Genomic DNA, 20,239 nt, shown 5'->3' on the forward strand with positions numbered 1-20,239 from the left:
CTCAGGAGTTCCATTTTTTTGGGGAGGGGGAATCAGGGGTCAAACTCACTTGTGTGGACGTGTCCGGCAGAGGGACATTTTTCTGACTTTCATCACTCTTCTTTCAACTTCTCGCACGTCGTCTGTAAGTTGCAACTTGTGTCTGTCAGGTTTTTTTTTTTTTTTTTTTTTGGGGGGGGGGCGGGGGGCGGTGGAGGGCTTTGCAGCCTTCGCCCCTCTTCCTTCGTTCCGTTTTTGGGTGAGGGCCCTCGGTTGACAACGTAGTGCCGCCTCCCGGTTTGGAATATGCCGTTCTGGACCCCGCCAAATCAACACGGGAGCCCGCCGACTCGCTCTGACGGGCCCCGTTTGTGCTTTTTGTTTTGCAGGATGATTTTGAGCTGGCTCCGCCATATCGAGATTACACTCGCAGGGTACGTCATGTCGTTGGGATGCAGTGAATACTTTGGGGGTGGTGTCAGTCGTGGTTGCTGTCGTTGGCTTTTGATTCTGCTCCTCCATGTTTCTAATTCTTCTGCCAATGATGTTTTTCTCCCAAATTGTCTGCAAATGACGCTTGGCTTCATTTCCAAGCCACCCACTGTTCAAGTGGGACATTTTGGGGCAAAACACATAGTGAATATCTCATCTCATTTTCCGTACCGCTTATTCCTCATTAGGGTTGCGGGGGTTGCTGGAGCCTATCTCAGCTGTCTTCGGGCACGAGGCAGGGGACACCCTGAATTGGTTGCCAGCCAATTTCAGGGCACACAAAGACATACAACAGTCACTCTCACACTCACACCTAGGGACAATTTGGAGTGGTCAATCTGCCTGCCCTGCATGTTTTTGGAGTGTGGGAGGAAACCGGAGGACCCGGAGAAAACCCACGCGGGTCCGGGGAGAACACGCAAACTCCACACAGGGAGGCCGGACCGGGACGCGACCGGCGACCTCTGCACTGTGAAGCCAGTGTGCTAACCACTCGACTACCGGGCCGCCCTATATATATATATATATATATATATATATATATATATATATATATATATATATATATATATATATATATATATATATATATATGCGGAAACAACGAGCGTACCGGACAAAAGATGAATTTCAGTACTGTATTTTCTGCACTATAAGACGCACCTCATTATAAGGCGCACCTTCATTGAATGACATATTTTACAACTTTTTCCACATATACGCCGCACAGGATTATAAGGCGCTACAGTAGAGGCTGGGGTTACGTTATGCATCCGGTGCTACACGCTGCTTAGACGGTGCAGCGCTAAAGGGAATGTCAACAAAAGAGTCAGAGACCTCTCTGACTGTTTTGTTGACATTCAAACTTTTGTTGACAGTCAAACTTTATTCATAGATTACAAATTAGATTTCTGACAACTCCATTCACTTCCAAATTGAATAAACAACTGTTTTGTTATTTACTCCGAGGTAAAGTATTCGTATTTTCGTGACACATGTTATCTTTTAACAACAGCAAGCTAGTGCTAGTAGTGGAGTGGAACTCTTCTTACATTCAGTAAACACGTAAAAAAAAAACATTCTGATGCCGTTACGGTAAACTAAATGCGTGTGTGCAATCATAATATACTAACAGTCTTAATAGTGCAAAGCAATAACAATATCAATAATAACTCGAAAGCAATAGCATAATAACTGTTGTTCACGCGCGAATCTCCATATTCACAATATGACCAACCTTGTTGAACTGTAAACACACAAAGGAAAAACGTAAAGCTCACTTTATCAGTTCATTCCTCATCTACAAATCCCTGGAATTCTTCTTCCGTGTCCGAATTGAACAGCTGGACGAATGTGGCATCCGTCTAATCCAAGTCATCATTCATGGAGTCAGTGTCACTGTTTTTGTCTGGCAGTTCAGTGACAAGTCCTGCCTTCCTATCAGCCCGGGCATTTACGATCCACTGGCAGATCGTAGTGTATGTCTTGGTGAAGGTGTGCTCGCCTTCTGCATCCACCGCTCCCACTCAGTTCGCAGTCGAGCTTTGAACGCTCTGTTGACGCTGTTTTATAAATCCCAGCATGCACCGCGCACTACTTCTTAGACTGGGGAAAATGGAATCTCGGCTGCTTGCCGTAGTTGCGAGACCTGTGCGGCTCACTATTGAGCCATATATACGCCGCACTGGATTATAAGGCGCATTGGTCAGCTTTTGAAAATAATTGAAGGATTTTAGGTGTGCCTTATAGTGCGGAAAATACGGTAATCCATGGTGGAAGTGTTCTTTATGTGAATGGGAATTTTCTCAAGCGGAAACAATGAGTTTACTGGACAAAAGGGAAACTTTAGGCAAACTTTGGTTTGTGTGCGTGTGGTGGAAGTGAGCTCTTGTCATTTGCTGATTGTTTGCGCAGTTGTCATCACATCTGACATGACTTTGGCCAAGACGACAGCATTTTTCGCTTCGGAAACATTTGGTTCCAGAAAAGATTCCACCGTTGTTTTAGGGTCTAAAATATCGAGAATGGAAAGGCGAAGATCGAACAGATCTTTTTTCCCCAACAAAGGCTCGAACACAGAAAGATTGTATTTTACTGCCGGCAGGAGACCCTCTGCCAAGCTATTTATTGAGAGTATATGCAAATTTAAAGGACAACCGACATCACTTTTTTGTTTCCTAACTGACATCAGAAAAACGTTTTATAGCATCTAAAATACCCAAAATACGCAGTATGATATTTTTAGTCAAATGCAAAACACCAATAAAAATGACTTAGCGTCTACAAACTATTTCAAATTGAACCCGGAAGTGGCCAGTTTCAGAAGGTCCCGCCCCCTTGTTCGTGGTGTCACGCCAAGACATCTTGCCTTGCTGGAGAATCAACACAATGATTCGGAAAAGATGCTTTCTTGTTACTCATCCAATTATGAATATGATTCAAATAGTTCTGAAGAGGAAAGCACACATGTTTGCAATCGATTAAATAATTTATTCCGGTCATTTTGATGCATCTGGAGAGAAATGTAGTGACAAACTCTTTAGCACTCACAGTACGCAAAAAAGGCAGAAGATGGCGACAAAGCGCCGTGGAAGTTGTCTCCTGGGAAGTTCAGCGAATGTCAGCTAATATCAAATAGAAGTCTTGGTGCAACACACAAGTATTCACCATCGCGTTATTTATGTGTTTTCCTTCTAATTTCGCCATCAACACGGATCAACACGAAGTTTTCAGAGCAAACAAAGTACCGCAAAATGCATTGAGGTGAGGAAAGGACTGCGACAGTATGTCCTTTCTCGGTCAGGGGTGTTCCTTCAGTGACGTGACGTGACGACTCATCACCAACTCAAAAACAAGACTTCCGGAATATTCAGCGCGGGTCTTAAAACGTAAAATATAGCTATATGCGATGGAATCTTTGTAAAATACGCTCAGTAGAGGTCATTTGAAGTGATTTTACAAATTTTGGACACAACTTGTCCAGAGCCGTCGGTTGTCCTTTAAGTGATACATTAGTAAAACATAGTTTTCTTGATTAGAATACCTCTTGAGTTCTAAGCACTAACAGCTGTAAGCAATAAAACATTGTCTTTTCCATGAACTGATACATTTGTAACATGTCTAATTAGCTCTTCCTGTGAAGGAGTTTCAAGTCGTACATTACTCCTGTGATAAAGGAGTTTCTAAAGTCCTAAATTCTGTCCAAGGCCTGATCTCCTATATGAAGATGACAGTGTGACAAGCTGTGTCTGTTGACCTCAGATTGACCCCAGGTTTCTCTGTGCTTTAATTGTGTGTTTGAGTCCCACGTGTTCACTAAGCACATAACAGCATGAAACTTTTAAATATGATAACTTCTTATTCTCCATCAACGGTTAAAGAAGTGGGATGTCGTTCTGCGTATGATGCAATTGCTGTCACCTGCTACTGCCGCTGTCTGCTGCTCTGACTGTCACGGTTTTGGAGTCGAGTGGTTTAGTTCTGGTAAGGAAAAAAAAACAGGCAGGCCCACAATGTTGGATGAAAGGGAAGGTGAATCAACAAATCGGATTTCTTCTTGAGTAGGCAGTTGGCGGCCGGATGTCACTGCGAGTTTTCCCATGTTTTATGGGGACCTGAGAACGGATTATTCTCATTGTAACGGTTTCCTATGGGAAATTTTTTGGGATACACACTTTTCGCCTGACACACTCTGTCTGGGAACCAATTAAGTTCGGAAGCCAAGGTGTCACTGTATTTTCTCTGCCATTTTTGCATTGCGGTTGACCGTCGCAAGATGCCAATCCGCTGGTGAGCTGCAGGTTTCTGCCCATTGTTTAAAATCACGACAACACGTCATATTTGACAAGAACAGACCTTTGAATTTTATATTTGCTCTTACCCGCCAAGAATTTGGGATCTTGACCATCAAAAGCAGGCATCTTTGTTTTCTTTTTTTTTAACCACCATAATAAATCACCGGATGTTTTGTCTGTGTGAATTGCTCTGGTCCTCCTCTTTGCAGCCATCGCCCGGCTGTCGTTTGTGTTGTTCAGCCTCTTTCATTTTTTTTCTCGGCCATCCACTTACACGCTTCTTTGTGGTTGATCGGCTGCGTCGTGCCCGCTTTTCTTCCAGTCGCCCAATTACCTTTTCTTACATGTGTTCGCCCAACAGCAACTGTCACGGAAGGAGAGTCAGACCAGCTCCCAGCTCAGCGTTTATAGCCAGCGAAGCGCCCACACCGACTCGCCCTTGCACCTGTTGTCCTCGGCAGCCGGGCTCAGCAATAACGCCGCTCCCCCGGCGCCGTCACAGCCCCTAGATGCGACGCTCGACGGGACCGCACAGAGAAAACCGGATCCCTTTAAGATTTGGGCCCAGTCCAGGAGCATGTACGAAAGTAGGCGTAAGTATACATTTTTTTGGTGGCGGGCGGTTGGGTTAGTGCTGTCATGCTTTTTTTTTGGGTGGTGGTGGTGGTGGGGGCGGGGCGGGGGGGGGGGGGGGGTTGAGAAAGACTGGTAGACGCCAGCAAGTAGTGATGGGTAGATGAGGCATCCTGTATCATTTCAACACAGTGACACACTGTATTGACACTGTGTTGCTGACTACTGTTGCTGAATACTGACACCTGGTGGACTTGCAGGAAACATTTGCCAGGGTCATCTGACACTGATCTGTCAACACACATTTTAATCTTTGCAAGGTACATCGTCCTGAAAATAAATAGATAGATAAATAGATAAACACATAAATAAACAAATAGATAAATAGTTAAATAAAGAAATAAATGAATGAATATATTGGTGAATAGGTAAATAAATAAATACATGGATAAATAAAAAAAACGAAACATTTCGTAGTACTTTTTTTAACCATTTAAGGCCATCAACCAATAATGACGAGGAACCCTGTACGGGTTTGCATTCAAACATTTAACCTGGGCCGATTTACTCTTTTTTTCGTTATATTGAGCGACCAGTTCATTCCGAATATATTTGCGCGTGTACTTAAGTATTAAATACGACCCAAACTTGATTTCCGTGCTGAAAAAGCAACACTCCCCGTCAACAAGTCCCTGTCCGACTGGTAACTAAGGATATCACTTTGTTTACATTACGAGAAAGCCTAATTATGTCCTGCAACGTCTTTATTCGGCGACGGAGAACAGAATCCAAAAAGGCGGGAAAAACCGTTGCTATTTTTTTACCGAACATTTAATACAATATGAACCTCCCGAAGTTGTGGTTTATAACACCACCACCACCTTTGGTACGTGACCCCACATGCCACTCCACATGACATTTGAAAGGGCTCTTTCTTGATCGCTGGTGTCTTTTATCTTTGTACAGTGAGACCTCAACTTACGAACTTAATTGGTTCCCAGACAGAGTGTGTAAGGCGAAAAGTGTGTATCTCAAAAATAAATTTCCCATAGGAAACCATTAAAATGGGAATAATCCGTTCCCGGGTTTCCATAAAATATACTTTTCACCTAAATAAGCCTTAAAACTACACACAACATACCTTATTTTATGTATAATAAATGTGCAATTGTATTGTAATGAAAGAAATACACTGCATTGTATCATAAAGTCACTTTATTTACATTTGTGATGGTCATTTATGGCTTGATGGAATGGCGTTGGAGGTCAAAGGTCAAAGGGAATTGCTGTTTGGAAAGAGAGGCGCATTACATGACGACTGTAATTAAAGAAATAAACTGTGCTGTAAAATAAAGTTTTATTTACCTTTTTGATGGTTGTTGATGGCTTATGGAAGGAGAGTCACCTTCCATAAGGACTGTTGGTAACTTAACCTTTGATGCTGTTCGGTCGTGTGCTTCCGCCGAAGATCACTCCGCCAGCCGTGGTGGGTGTGTATTATGAAAATAGTGCTTATTACAAGGTTTAGTTTTCATAAATTTGACGTTTGTAAGACAAAAAGTTTGCAAGTTGAGGTGTTTGTAAGGTGAGGTCTCACTGTATTTCTTTCAATGCACGACGTAATCCCCAAAAGGTTAACAACGATGTCATAAAGAACGCACCGGTTCCCATAGCAACAGTGGTTCCGGTAGTGATCACTTAACTTTCTTAAAGCGGTACGCGCACCGACACGGGGTTTGCCCAGGGATTCGGCGCACACATCGACGCCTCAGTGTCGCTGGACCCATCACGAGTGGCAGGCGGTTGGGTTAGTGCTGTCATGCTTTTTGGTTTTTTTTTTGGGAGGGGGGTGTTCATGTGGCATGATGCACGAATCAGAGGAAAGCCATTCCTTGGTCTCTGATGAAAAACAAAACAACAACAAAAAAGCACGAAACACTTTCCCGCACTTTCCAACTCGGGTGTGTCACTCCCATAGCAAAGTTGACCCAAAGCCCAAAATCCGCAGCTTTATGCAGACGCAAATGCTAATATTCTACTCGTGCCTCATTCATGTCTACCTTTCGACTTTGGGATGGCAGGACAAATGTGCGCCCGTGATGTCAGATTCAAAACACCCGAGCGGGACAAAGTCTCCCTTCTGCGCCAGTGTCACGATTTGCCAAGTGTATGTATAATAAATGTGCAAACCAAAACACCAAAACACCAAAAAATACAGCCAGGAGGGAAGAGCAGGGTGCATTTGACGAATCGTATTAAATAGTCAGCAGGGACAAAATCTCAAACAAGAGTAATCAGATAGATGAGAAGGTTTCTTCAGCCGTCATCTGTACTTCTTTGAAGGTGTCGGACGTTTCGCTTCTTATCCAAGAGGCTTCGTCAGCGAGCTATTTTTTTGCTGGTAGTTTTGGCCCTACATATATCCCCACTGTCCAGATGTGGCGGTGCCAGGCCATAGGCTTAGTTATGCTGATGAGGTGATACCAGAGCAAATGGCGCAATCAGGCCAATCGTAGAACCCATACTCATGCAGGACAATAGGAGGAATCAGTCAGGACAATAGAAGCAATTAGTATAGCCGCAGGAAGTAGTCCTCTGCCCCCCCCCCCCCCCCCCGCCCCCCAACCTGAGAGCAGGGACCAATCATAGCAGAGTTGGCAACACCATGTCTGGACAATAGGGATAGGGTCAAAACTACCAGCAAAAAAAATGTTGGCTGACGAAGCCTCTTGGATGAGAAGCAAAACGTCCGACACCTTCAAAGAAGTACAGATGACGGCTGAAGAAACCTTTTCATCGATGGGCCACTCCTGTACGACTGAGAGTTTACACAGACAAGAGTAATCAGAATAAAAACAGTTCCAAAGTAGCAAACAAAACCATGAGTAAAACATGACAAGATGAAACAAACCTGAAAGGGTGAAACAAACAAAGAGAATTACTAAATCCATAACTCAGACATGGCAAAAGCAAAAAAATCTAAAGTAACAAACAATAACCGTGCCTGGCACTAAAAACTAGCAGTGACAGTAAAATGAGCAATAACATGACCGAGTGAAATATGAACGAGATGACCTACAGTGGAGACAAATAGGAGCAAAACGTCATAGGAGCAAACAACCAAACATTGACGGAACCCTGAGTGGTCGTGCCAGGAGACCTTTTAACTGATACTGATTAATTTGACCAACAGCTGTGCAGCTGCAGGCTGGGCCCTACAATGCCGCCTTATGGTCGCAAACCCAAACGTGACAGCCGCGACTGCAAACGCTAAACGTTTAAAGGGCAACCGACGTCTCCGGACAAGTTGTGTCCATAATTTGTAAAATGGCTTTAAATGACTTCTACTGAGCTTATTTCACAAAGATTCCACTGCATATAGCTATATTTTACATTTTAAGACTCACGCTGAATACTCCGGAAGTCTTGTTTTTGAGTTGGTGACGAGTCCGTACGTGACGTCACTAAAGGACCTTAAAAAAGACGCATTCTAGCGGTCCTTCCATCATGTCAATGTAGTGACGTCGGTTGTCCTTTAAAGGATAACTGACATTAGAAAAACGTTTTATCGCATCGAAAATACACAAAACACGCAGGATGATATTTTTAGTCACATGCAAAACACCAATAAAAATGACAAAAACTGTCCCAAAACTGCCACAAAATGCGCATGGAACTGGGGAGATTCAGAAAGTCCCGCCCCCTTGTTCGTGACGTCACTATTAGTCACACATTGCCTTGCCGCAATGACTGATTTGTCCACTGGGTTTTTGTGTAAACTTACACCTTCTTTATCCGCGTTCCTGCAATTGTCTATGATACAAAACGATTCACCATCGCGTAATTTATGTAGTTTTCCTTCTCATTTCACCATCAACACAGTGTTTTCAGATGAAAAAAAGTACCCAAAATGCATTGTGTGTCGCTTTCTCGGACAGAGTTGTTCCCTCCGTGAGGTCACTTAGGGCATCGTCATCAACTCGAAAACAAGACTTCATGAATATTCAGCGCGAGTCTTAAAATGTAAAATATAGCTATATGCGGTGGAATCTTTGTAAAATGCGCTCAGTAGAAGTCATTTGAAGGGATTTTACAAATTATGGACGCAACTTGGTCGGAGGTGTCGGTTGTCCTTTAAATCAGCGAGCCAAGCTCCACGTTTACCGGGCCTCCGGGCCCAAAAGAACGCTGATGGAGACGTGTCTGCTCTTGCAGTTCCCGACTTCCAGGAGCAGGACATTTTCCTCTGGAGGAAAGACACCGGCTTTGGCTTCCGAATCCTTGGAGGGAACGAGGAAGGAGAGCCGGTAACTTTTCAGTCGAATTTTGTCGCCGCCTTTTCTCTGTTATGGAATCAGGCCAAAGCGTCGTTGTGGCGCATCCTCCTTTGTCTCCCAGATCTACATCGGCCACATCGTCAAGTATGGGGCCGCAGACGAGGACGGTCGCCTGAGGTCCGGCGACGAGCTGGTCTGTGTGGACGGCACGGCGGTGGTGGGAAAATCGCACCAACTGGTGGTGCAGCTGATGCAGCAGGCGGCCAAGCAGGGCCACGTCAACCTCACCGTGCGGCGCAAAGCTGCCTACGCCGGTACGCTGCCTTTGCTTCGCGGCTGCCCTTCAACTCGGGGCTTCGCCGACATCTTCTACATCTCCTGCCGTCCGCAGTTAAAGCCGAAAGAGATGTGCCGCCGTCGCCTGCTTCGTCGCATCACAGCGGCGCGCAGGCGTCCAAGGTGGTGGCGGAGGAGATGGGAAAGCTGACTCTGCGGGGAAGTCAGAATTCCCTCAACACCGTCAGCTCCGGTGGCAGCGGCGGGGGCGACGCGTCTGTCGCCACCGCTACCTCGTCGCAGCTTCCTCACGTAAACTCCGGCTTGCAGCCTTACGACGTGGAGATCCGTCGGGGAGAGAACGAGGGTTTCGGATTCGTCATTGTGTCATCTGTGTCGCGGCCTGAGGCTGGCACCACCTTTGGTACGTGACCCCACATGCCACCCCACATGACATTTGAAAGGGCTCTTTCTTGATCGCTGGTGTCTTTTATCTTTGTACAGTGATACCTTGGCTTACGAACTTAATTGGTTCCCAGACAGTGTGTAAGGCGAATAGTGTGTATCCCAAAAAATTATTTCCCATAACAAACCATTAAAATGAGAATAACCCGTTCCCAGGTCCCCATAAAACATAATTTTCTACTTTCTTATTTTCTAAGCCTTAAAAGACAACTGTGTCACTTTTTTGTTTTTTAACTGACATCAGAAAAACGTTTTATAGCATCTAAAATACCCAAAACACGCAGTATGATATTTTTAGTCAAATGCAAAACACCAACAAAAATGACTTAGTGTCCAAAATCTGCAAAAAATTGAGCTGCGAATTGGGCATTTTCAGAAAGTCCCGCCCCCAGTTCGTGACATCACGCCAAGACGTCTTGCATTGCTTGTGAATCAAAACAATGGCTTCAGATTCGGAGAATATGCTTTCTTGTTACACATCCAGTTATGAATATGATTCAAATAGTTCTGAAGAGGAAAGCATACATGTTTGCAATCAATTAAAGAATTATATGTGCCATTTTGAGGCAACATTGGGGGAAAATCTCTCACCCAAGAAAAAGAGGCACAAAATGGCGACCTCCAGTGGCCACCTCCGCTTCCACAGGCTGATAAATTCCTTATATGAAGCTTGGATTCCCTCTTCTGGCGGCTTTTGGGTGCAACACGGTTCTCAGACCAAACATGTACAGCAAAATACATTGACGTGATGGAAGGACCACTACAATGTGTCTTTTTTCGGTCAGGGTGCGGTCCTTTCGTGACGTCACGTACGGACTCGTCACCAACTCAAAAACAAGACTTCCTGAATATTCAGAGCGAGTCTTAAAACGTAAAATATAGCTATACACGGTGGAATCTTATTAAAATACGCTCAGTAGAAGTCATTTGAAGCCATTTTACAAATTATGGACACAACTTGTCCAGAGACGTCGGTTGTCCTTTAAAACTACACAAAATATACCTTATTTTATGTATGATAATTGTACTACGGTATTATAGAAATAAACTACTGTATAATAAAGTCGTTTTATTTACCTTTGTGATGGTCATTGATGGCTTGATGGAATGGAGTGGCCGGTTTCATTAGCATTAAACACTTGATGAGGAACGTAACCTTCTGTCACCATCTTGAGGGATGATCACTTGTAGGTGCTTTCTCTGTGATAATTGTATCGAGTTCCTCATCAATTGTGTTCTGTTTAGCTGGGTTGATAGTTTTTTGCATCAAGTGTACAGGTGGCTTGTGCGGGTTGTTTGAGGAGCCTGATTGATGGAATATTTTAACCTTGCAGGCTACACTCTGCCTTTAAACTATCAAAATTGAAACTCTCTCACTGTCGTCTGCCTGTTTCTTTAATGTCTAAACCACCTCCTCTCACTGCTGCGTTCTTGACCAATCAGGTGGCTTTAACCAAAGACTGGGGGCGGGAAATAGTGGACCAAAACAAGCCGGCTGCCATTTTGTTGTTAGACCAACGAGCTCGTTCGCGAACGACACATCACTCATTGAGGCAGCTCCGTGTGTATCCCGAAAAAAGTTCGTATGCCAAGGTAAAATTTTCATAAATTTAATGTTCGTAAGCCAAGGGGTTCGTAAACTGAGGTATCACTGTACGCTTATCTTTCTAGCACGCCCGGTGTCATCTTGATAGCAGTGTCGGGCGGGTTGGAAGGAGCAAAGGAAATGCAAACGGGGGCCTCTCGTCCGACTCTTCCTTCTTTGCAGCTGCAGCTCTTTTCTCACACGAGCTTCAAAATTTATAGCGATTACATAAGATTCAGCCTGACTTAAATGCAGGGATGAGAATTTTCCGCCGATCGGCGGATTTCCGACTTTTTCAGACTAAATGGCCTTATAAAACTAAATATGTATTCTTGCTTTTTCGCTGTTCATTTCCTGTTTCGGCTTGTGTTAGCGGAAAGCGCAATTTTGATTGGATGATACTGACGGCGGTTGGCAGAAAGCGTCATTATGATTGGATGATCTTGATTTAGGTGCCGTTTATGTCGAAACACCCCCTTTTGAAGAAGTGTACGAGTAAAAAACCTTTGTGGGGTTTGCTGGAGAGGTAGAGCTTGGGGTCATCTGCAAAACAGAGGGAATGGAAGAAGACTTGAACCATTTAGGTGTAAGGGGGGCCTACATGTTAGTGGATATTCTTAACCTTTTCACTAAAGAATAAAAGCAGGGCGTTGCAGGTGTCCGAGGAATAGAAGTGGGGTAGAGGTGTGTGGACGAGGAGTTGAATGATTTTATTGTAAACAGAAAAGAGAGTTCGATTATTTCCTTTATTAGAGTAGATGAGATTGGAGAGGCAGAAAAAGAGAGAAAGAAAGACAGAAAGAGAGACAGAGTGAACGCAGCCAGCTTTTTCTGAACAGGCTGCCTCAACTCATCTTTGGTGAGCTGGGTGTCCTGGGGCACTTTATGTTCTCTGGCTGTCCATTAGGCGACAGCATTGGTACCATTGAGATGAAAATAATAATACATTTCATTTACATGGGCCTTTCAAAATTCTCAAGGACACCTTACAGTCACAGGATATTTTTTCTGCGGGTGAGCAGCGGCAGCCACATGCGCCAGCGTTCACTCAACCCGGAAGTAACAAAAACACAACAATCATATATATTCATTCAGCATCCCAGGCCCGTCGTTAAGAAAGTCTGGGTCGGAATTATCTGGATTTAGAAACACAGTACGTTGTTTTTGCTCTTCAGTTTCATTATGTTTTACTTTCATGCCGGTTCTTCAAAGCAATGTTGGATTGGATCAACTTTATACACAGTTTTCATGATTACCAAACCTAACCAGGACAATATAACAATATATCACAATATGAGCTACAAGAAATGTAATGAACAACAGGTGTACTTTAACGATGAGAAGGTTTCTTCAGCCGTCATCTGTACTTCTTTGAAGGTGTCGGACATTTCGCTCCTTATCCAAGGGGCTTCGTCAGCGAACTAAAATCTTTTGCTGGTAGTTTTGGCCCTATATATATATATATATATATATATATATATATATATATATATATAGTAAAGTCTCGTTATATCGATATTCAAGGGAGTCCGAAAAAATATCGATATAACCGGGACTATCGATATATCCGACCCTGTTTGCATGTAATTTTCTCCGTGCGTGCATAGAAATAGTATCGATATAACCGGGACTATCGATATATCCGATATCGATATAACGAGACTTTACTGTATATACATACAGGGCCCCTGTTTGCATGTAATTTTCTCCGTGCGTGCATAGAAATAGTATCGATATAACCGGGACTATCGATATATCCGATATCGATATAACGAGACTTTACTGTGTATATATATATATATATATATATATATATATATATATATATATATATATATATATATATATACACAGTAAAGTCTCGTATATATATATATATATATATATATATATATATATATATATATATATATATACAGTGAGACCTTAGTTTACGAACTTAATTGGTTCCCAGAGAGTGTAAGCCAAAAAGTGTGTATCACCCAAAACATTTTCCCACAGGAAACCATTAAAATGGGAATAATCCGTTCCCGGGTTTCCGTAAAATGTACTTTTCAAATAAAAAAGCTTTAAAACTATACACAACATACCTTATTCTATGTATAATAAATGTGCTATTGTATTGTAATGAAAGAAATACACTGCACTGTATAATAAAGTCACTTTATTTACATTTGTGATGGTCATCGATGGCTTGATGGAATGGCGTTGGAGGTCCGAGGTCAGAGGGAATTGCTGTTTGGCAAGAGAGGCACATTACTTGAGGACTGTAATTAAAGAAATAAACTCCTCGAGATATTTCCTCACTGAAGGAGCGAAAACATCATGCCTCCAGTCCATAAACAGGAGACGAGTAACCCAAGCTTTGGTGTTGGACTTCCACATGACAGGAAGCTTGGATTTAACAACCTGATTTCTTTTGAAGGCCATTGGGGTTTCTGAATGATAGACCAACATAGGTTTTATCTTACAGTCACCACTGGCATTAGCACAAAACAGGAGGGTTAGCCTATCTTTCATTGGTTTATGCCCAGGGATAGACGTCCCTTCCTGAGTAATGAAAGTCCGGTTAGGCATTTTTTTTTTTTCTTCAGGAAAGTCAGGTCTCATCTGCAAAATGTAGCCACAAGGGGGCACAAGCCAGTGTCTTATTGTGCCGGTCCCAACCCCGGATAAATACAGAGTGTTGTGTCAGGAAGGGCATCCGACGTAAAAAAATTGCCAAAACAAATAGGTGAATCAAACCTATGACTCCCATACCGGATCGGTCGAGGCCCGGGTTAACAACGGCCGCCATTGGTACTGTTGACCTTCAGGGTGCCAGTGGAAAATGGACTACTGTTGGTCGAAGAAGGAGAGGAGGGAGGTGTGCCCGGACGAAAAGAGAGAAATGGAACGCCAAGAGTATAGAACTAAGAGTAGGAACTTTGAATGTAGGAACAATGACAGGTAAAGGTAGAGAGCTGGTTGACATGATGCAGAGAAGGAAGGTAGACATACTGTGTGTCCAGGAGACCAGGTGGAAAGGGAGCAAGGCTAGAAGCTTAGGGTCAGGGTTTAAGTTGTTCTATCATGGTGAAGAAAGAAAGAGAAATGGAGTTGGGGTTATCTTAAAAGAGGAGTTTGTTAGGAATGTCTTAGAAGTAAAAAGAGTATCAGATAGAATGATGAGTCTGAAGCTAGAAATTGAAGGCGTGATGTTCAATGTTGTTTGTGGGTATGCCCCACTAGTAGGATGTGAGCTGGCGGAGAAGGAGAAATTTTGGTTGGACTTTAATTAAGTCATACAGAACATCCCGAGAAGTGAGAGGGATGTAATTGGTGGAGACTTCAATGGACATGTTGGCGCAGGAAACAAAGATTATGAGGAGGTGATGGGTAGGTTTGGACTCCAAATGAGGAACGCTGAAGGACAGAAAGTGGTTGACTTTGCTAAGAGAATGCAAATGGCTATTGTGAATACTTTCTTTCAGAAGAGACAGGAACATAGGGTGACCTATAAGAGTGGAGGCAGAAGTACACAGGTAGACTACATTTTGTGTCAACGGCGCCATCTAAAGGAAATCAGTGACTGCAAAGTATTGGTTGGTGAGAGTGTAGCCAGACAGCATAGGTTGGTGGTGTGTAGGATGACGCTGGCAGTGAGGAAGATGAAGAAACCAAAGGCTGAAGTGAGGACAAAATGGTGGAAGTTGAAAAAGGAAGAGTGTTGCATGTCATTTAGGAAGGAGGTAAGACAAGCACTGGGTGGGCAAGAGATCCTTCCAGATGACTGGCAAACTACAGCGAACATAATCAGAGACACGGGTCGGAAAGTACTTGGTGTATCGAGTGGAAGAAAGGTGACTTGGTGGTGGAATGGGGAGGTGCAGGAGTGTATACAGAGAAAGAGGTTAGCAAAGAAGAAGGAGATGCAGCGCACGGTTAAAGTAAAGGTGGCAAAGGCCAAACAAGAGGCCTATGATGACTTGTATGCTTGGCTGGACAGCAAGGAAGGTGAGACTGATCTTTACAGGCTGGCAAGACAGAGAGACAAAGATGGTAAGGACCTGCAGCAGGTTCGGGTAATTAAGGATAGATATGGCAATGTATTAACAGGTGCCAGTAGTGTGATGGCAAGATGGAAAGAGTACTTTGAAGAATTGATGAATGAGGAAAATGAGAAGGAAGAAAGAGTAGAAGACGTGAGTGTTGTGGACCAAGACGTAGCAAGCATTAGCAAGGATGAAGTGAGGAGGGCGCTGAAAGGGATGGGAAAGGCACTTGGGCCTGATGATTTACCAATCGGGGTATGGAAATGTCTTGGAGAGGTGGCGGTGGTGTTCCTGACTGGGTTATTCAACAAGATCTTAGATGGTGAACAGATGCCTGAAGAATGGAGACGAAATGTACTCGTGCCCATTTTTAAGAACAAAGGAGATGTGCAGAATTGTACTAATTACAGAGGAATAAAGTTGATGAGCCATACAATTAAACTCTGGGAAAGAGTAGTTGAAGCTAGACTAAGTGCAGAAGTGAACATTTGTGAGCAGCAGTATGGCTTCATGCCAAAAAAGAGTACGACAGATGCAGTGTTTGCTTTAAGAATGCTGATAGAGAAGTACAGAGAAGATCAGAAGGAATTGCATTGTGTCTTTGTAGATCTGGAGAAAGCGTATGACAGGGTGCCCAGAGAAGAGCTGTGGCATTGCATGAGGAAGTCTGGAGTGACGGAAAAGTATGTCAGAGCAGTGCAAGACATGTATCATGACTGTAAGACAGTTGTGAAGTGTGCTGTCGGTATGACTGAGGAATTCAAGGTGGAGGTGGGACTCCACCAGGGGTCAGCTCTGAGCCCCTTCTTGTTTGCTATGGTGATGGACAGGCTGACAGATGATGTTAGGCAAGAATCTCCTTGGACCATGATGTTTGCAGATGACATTGTGATCTGGAGCGAGAACTGGGAACAGGTGGCGGAGAAACTAGAGATGTGGAGATATGCCCTGGAAAGGAGAGGAATGAAGATCAGTCGCAGCAAAGCGCAATATATGTGTGTGAATATGAGGGATCCAAGTGCAAGAGTGATGCTACAGGGAGAAGGGATAAAGAAGGTGGAGGATTTTAAGTACTTGGGGTCAACTGTCCAGAGCAATGGAGAGTGTGGAAAAGAGGTGAAGAAGCATGTCCAGGCAGGCTGGAGCGGCTGGAGAAAAATGTCAGGTGTGATGTGTGATAGAAGGGTTTCAGCTAGGATGAAAGGAAAAGTGTATAAAACCGTGGTCAGACCAGCCATGATGTTTGGACTGGAGACAGTGCCACTGAAGAAAAGACAGGAAGCAGAGCTGGAGGTAGCAGAGCTGAAGATGTTGAGGTTTTTTTTGGGAGTGACCAGGTTGGATAGGATCAGGAATGAGTACATTAGAGGGACAACTCATATTAGAGGCTTTGGAGAGAAAGTCAGAGAGGCCAGACTGAGATGGTTTGGACATGTCCAGAGGAGAGAGAGTGACTATATCGGGAGAAGGATGCTGAGCCTTGAACTGCCAGGCAGGAGACCGAGAGGAAGACCAAAGAGGAGGTTTATGGATGTGGTCAAAGAGGTCTACTGTACTTACGGTTTTCTCTCAACTGCCGTTATGAATTTGAGGAAGCCATTAGAATATGTAATCCCCTCCACATATTACATATAAAGCACACAACCAATTAATAACTAGTTTTCAAATTTTAAGTAAAGAAATAAGGACTGTTATTGTGGTTTACATGGGACAATTAGAAATTTTGATTCAGACTTTGGCAAGCATTGTGGAATTTTACATGTTTGATTTGCTTTCGCGGGTAGAATAAAATTATGTGGCAGGCCAGATTTGGCCCCTCGGCCTTCACTTTGACACCGGTGGTCACAGTATTTACAGTAAACGACACAAGTGAAACGACACAAAATATACATTGTTTCATGTATAATACATTATGATTAAAGAAATAAACTGTACTGTACAATAGTCATTTTATTTACCTTTGTGATGGTCGTTAATGGCTTGATGGAATGGAGTGTCCCGTTTCCTCAGCATTAATCACTTGATGAGGAACATAGGCTTCTTTCACCATCTTGAGGAATGATCCTTTGTAGGTGCTTTCGCTGTGATAATTGTATCTAGTTATTCATCAATTGTGATCTTTTTAGCGGGGTTGATAGCTTTTTGCATCAAGTGTACAGATGACTTGTGCGGGTTATTTGTGGAGCCTGAACAAAAGTGTGAGAATAGTGAGAAAATGGAAAGAAAACATTTAAAATATCCCATATATTTTAACTAGAAAATGGATAGAAAACAGTTAAAATATCCCATATATTTTAACTGTTTTCTATCCCCACATTCCTATTCTCACACTCTCACACTTTTGTTTTTTTTTTTTATTTCAAGCTCTGTCATCTCCCTTTCGTGTGTGTGTTTTCTCACTCTCTCTGTCTGCCTGTCTCTTTAATGTTAACCCCCCCCCCTCACTGCTGGGTTCTTGACCAATCACGTGGCTTTAACCGAAGACGCCATTTTCTTTTTTGGAGAACGGCCTCACTCTCTCTCTCTCTCTCTGTCTGTAACCCGATCCCCCACTGCTACGTTGTTGACCAATCACGTGGCTTTAACCGAAGACTGGGGACGGGGAATAGAGGACAAACACGGTGGCCACCAATTTGTTGTTAGTAGAACGGGCTCGTTCGTGGCAGCTCCGTGTGTATCCCAAAAAATAGTTCATCTGCCAAGGTAAAATTTTCATAAGTGTAATGTTCGTAATTCGAAAAGTTCGTAAGCCAAGGGGTTTGCAAACCGAGGTCTCACTGCATATATATATATATATATATATATACAGTAAAGTCTCGTTATATCGATATCGGATATATCAATAGTCCCGGTTATATCGATACTATTTCTATGCACGCACGGAGAAAATTACATGCAAACAGGGTCGGATATATCGATAGTCCCGGTTATATCGATATTTTTTCGGACTCCCTTGAATATCGATATAACGAGACTTTACTGTATATTGTGATGTCACGAGAGGCTGTGTCCTGGAGGGCAAATACATCCCCCTAAGATGGCTCCACCCAGAGAGAGTCTTGGCCCCACCTGGTGGAAGGCAGCAATTAAACCCACACACCTGCAGCTGATCAGGGCTTGATTGGAAAGCAGGGCTCTTAAGGCAGAGAGCCTCTGAGTGTGGAGCTTGGGGAAAGACAAGCTCGATTGCTGTGCTCTGTGGAGAAGTTGATTGCTGCGTGGAACTCATTACCAGTTGGGACCACACGACTGGACACTGGATTTGAACCTAGCTAAGGTGGCTGCTACATGACGAGGACGTCAAGAAGGGTGAGGCCTAGAGACTCTTGTAAAGAACTCCGTCTTCAGTTTTACCTCAGAAGAGACTTTATTTGGATTTAAGCATCAGAAGATACTTTATTTTGATAAGTATTGGAAGAGACACTATTCAAATCTTTGTTGCTTGTGAATTCCCCCTGGAACCGTTGATTAAAACCTTTTGTTTGTATCCAAACCTGTCGTCCATTGCACTTCTTGTCACATCCCGCTGAGAGCTAGCCTCTCATGATATCACAATATATATCCAAAACTACCAGCAACAATTTTTAGTTCGCTGATGAAGCTTCGTAGATAAGAAGTGAAACGTCAGACACCTTCAAAGAAGTACAGATGACGGCTGAAGAAACCTTCTCATCGATGGACCACGCCTGTATGACTGGGAGCTTACAGAGGTGGACCTTGAAATATAATTTAAGTGCAGTAAAAATGATGTTTAACAGGCAGTGATAAATAGGCTGAATGACACAAACAGATATATGAGTATTCCATTTGAACTGACTGAAAAAAAAGTTCAGTGATGACACTCGCTTTGCAGCGCACAAACGTCTTGCCGTCTTTGTTTTCTGCTTTACTCCTCTCTCTGTGTCTTTGGCTGCCGGCGAATGAACTAATGCTGAACCCATGCCGTTTTCTTTCTCCGCTCCCTCCCCCCCGTCTCTCACCCATCTTGTTTGTCCGCCACCACAACCCACACGTGCGCTCTCGATATTTGCGTCCCATCGTGTCCTTGCTGACCTTAGCCGCCAATGCCTGTGCGGCCATGCCTCACAAAATAGGGAGGATCATTGAGGGGAGCCCCGCCGACCGCTGCGGAAAGCTGAAGGTGGGCGATCGCATCCTGGCAGTCAACTCTTGCTCCATCACAAACAAGTCCCACTCGGATATCGTCAACCTCATCAAGGAGGCCGGGAATACTGTCACACTACGCATCATTCCTGGAGACGGTGAGGACAACATACTCTTCAGAGAGAAAGAGAGTATGTAAGAAAAAGCTATTGCGGCCACCTCCTCCAATTTCTCTTTTCCTGTCAACTTCAGAGTCATCGAATGCGTCTTTATTGACCAACGCGGAGAAGATTGCCACCATAACCACCACCCACACAGCTCAGCAACAGGCAGCCCCAGAGGCCCGGTAAACGTGGAGCTTGGCTCTCTTACTTAAAGGACAACCGACACCTTTGGACAAGTTGCGTCCATAATTTGTAAAATCACTTCAAATGACTTCTACAGACCGCATTTTACAAAGATTCCACTGCATATAGCTATATTTTACGTTTTAAGACTCGCGCTTGTTTTCGAGTTAATGACGATCCCCTAAGTGACGTCACGGAGGGAACGCCCGTGACCGAGAAAGCGACGCACAATGCATTTTGTGCACTTTTTTCATCTGAAAACACTGTGTTGATCGCGAAATGAGAAGGAAAACTACATAAATATGTAGTTTAT

General features: G+C 43.7%; 1 protein-coding gene across 7 annotated transcripts in view; it reads left to right on the forward strand.

The window, feature by feature from the left end:
* The window catches only part of LOC148890872 (membrane-associated guanylate kinase, WW and PDZ domain-containing protein 1-like), an 88,755-nt gene that overhangs the window by 56,406 nt on the left and 12,110 nt on the right, over window positions 1-20,239 (forward strand). For 3 of the 7 annotated variants that reach the window (XM_089010107.1, XM_089010106.1, XM_089010105.1), the window contains exons 14-20: window positions 369-413; window positions 4,627-4,858; window positions 9,054-9,145; window positions 9,237-9,429; window positions 9,507-9,815; window positions 19,534-19,737; window positions 19,832-19,925. In XM_089010107.1, the coding sequence (XP_088866233.1) occupies window positions 369-413; window positions 4,627-4,858; window positions 9,054-9,145; window positions 9,237-9,429; window positions 9,507-9,815; window positions 19,534-19,737; window positions 19,832-19,925 (1,169 nt within the window). The remainder of the gene's footprint in view (window positions 1-368; window positions 414-4,626; window positions 4,859-9,053; window positions 9,146-9,236; window positions 9,430-9,506; window positions 9,816-19,533; window positions 19,738-19,831; window positions 19,926-20,239) is intronic. The other 4 variants (XM_089010111.1, XM_089010110.1, XM_089010108.1 and 1 more) reach the window with 3 other exon arrangements.

The sequence above is a fragment of the Hippocampus bargibanti genome, linkage group LG12, assembly GCF_051943395.1.
Source record: "Hippocampus bargibanti isolate YZ-2025 linkage group LG12, ASM5194339v1, whole genome shotgun sequence".
NCBI lineage: Eukaryota > Metazoa > Chordata > Actinopteri > Syngnathiformes > Syngnathidae > Hippocampus > Hippocampus bargibanti.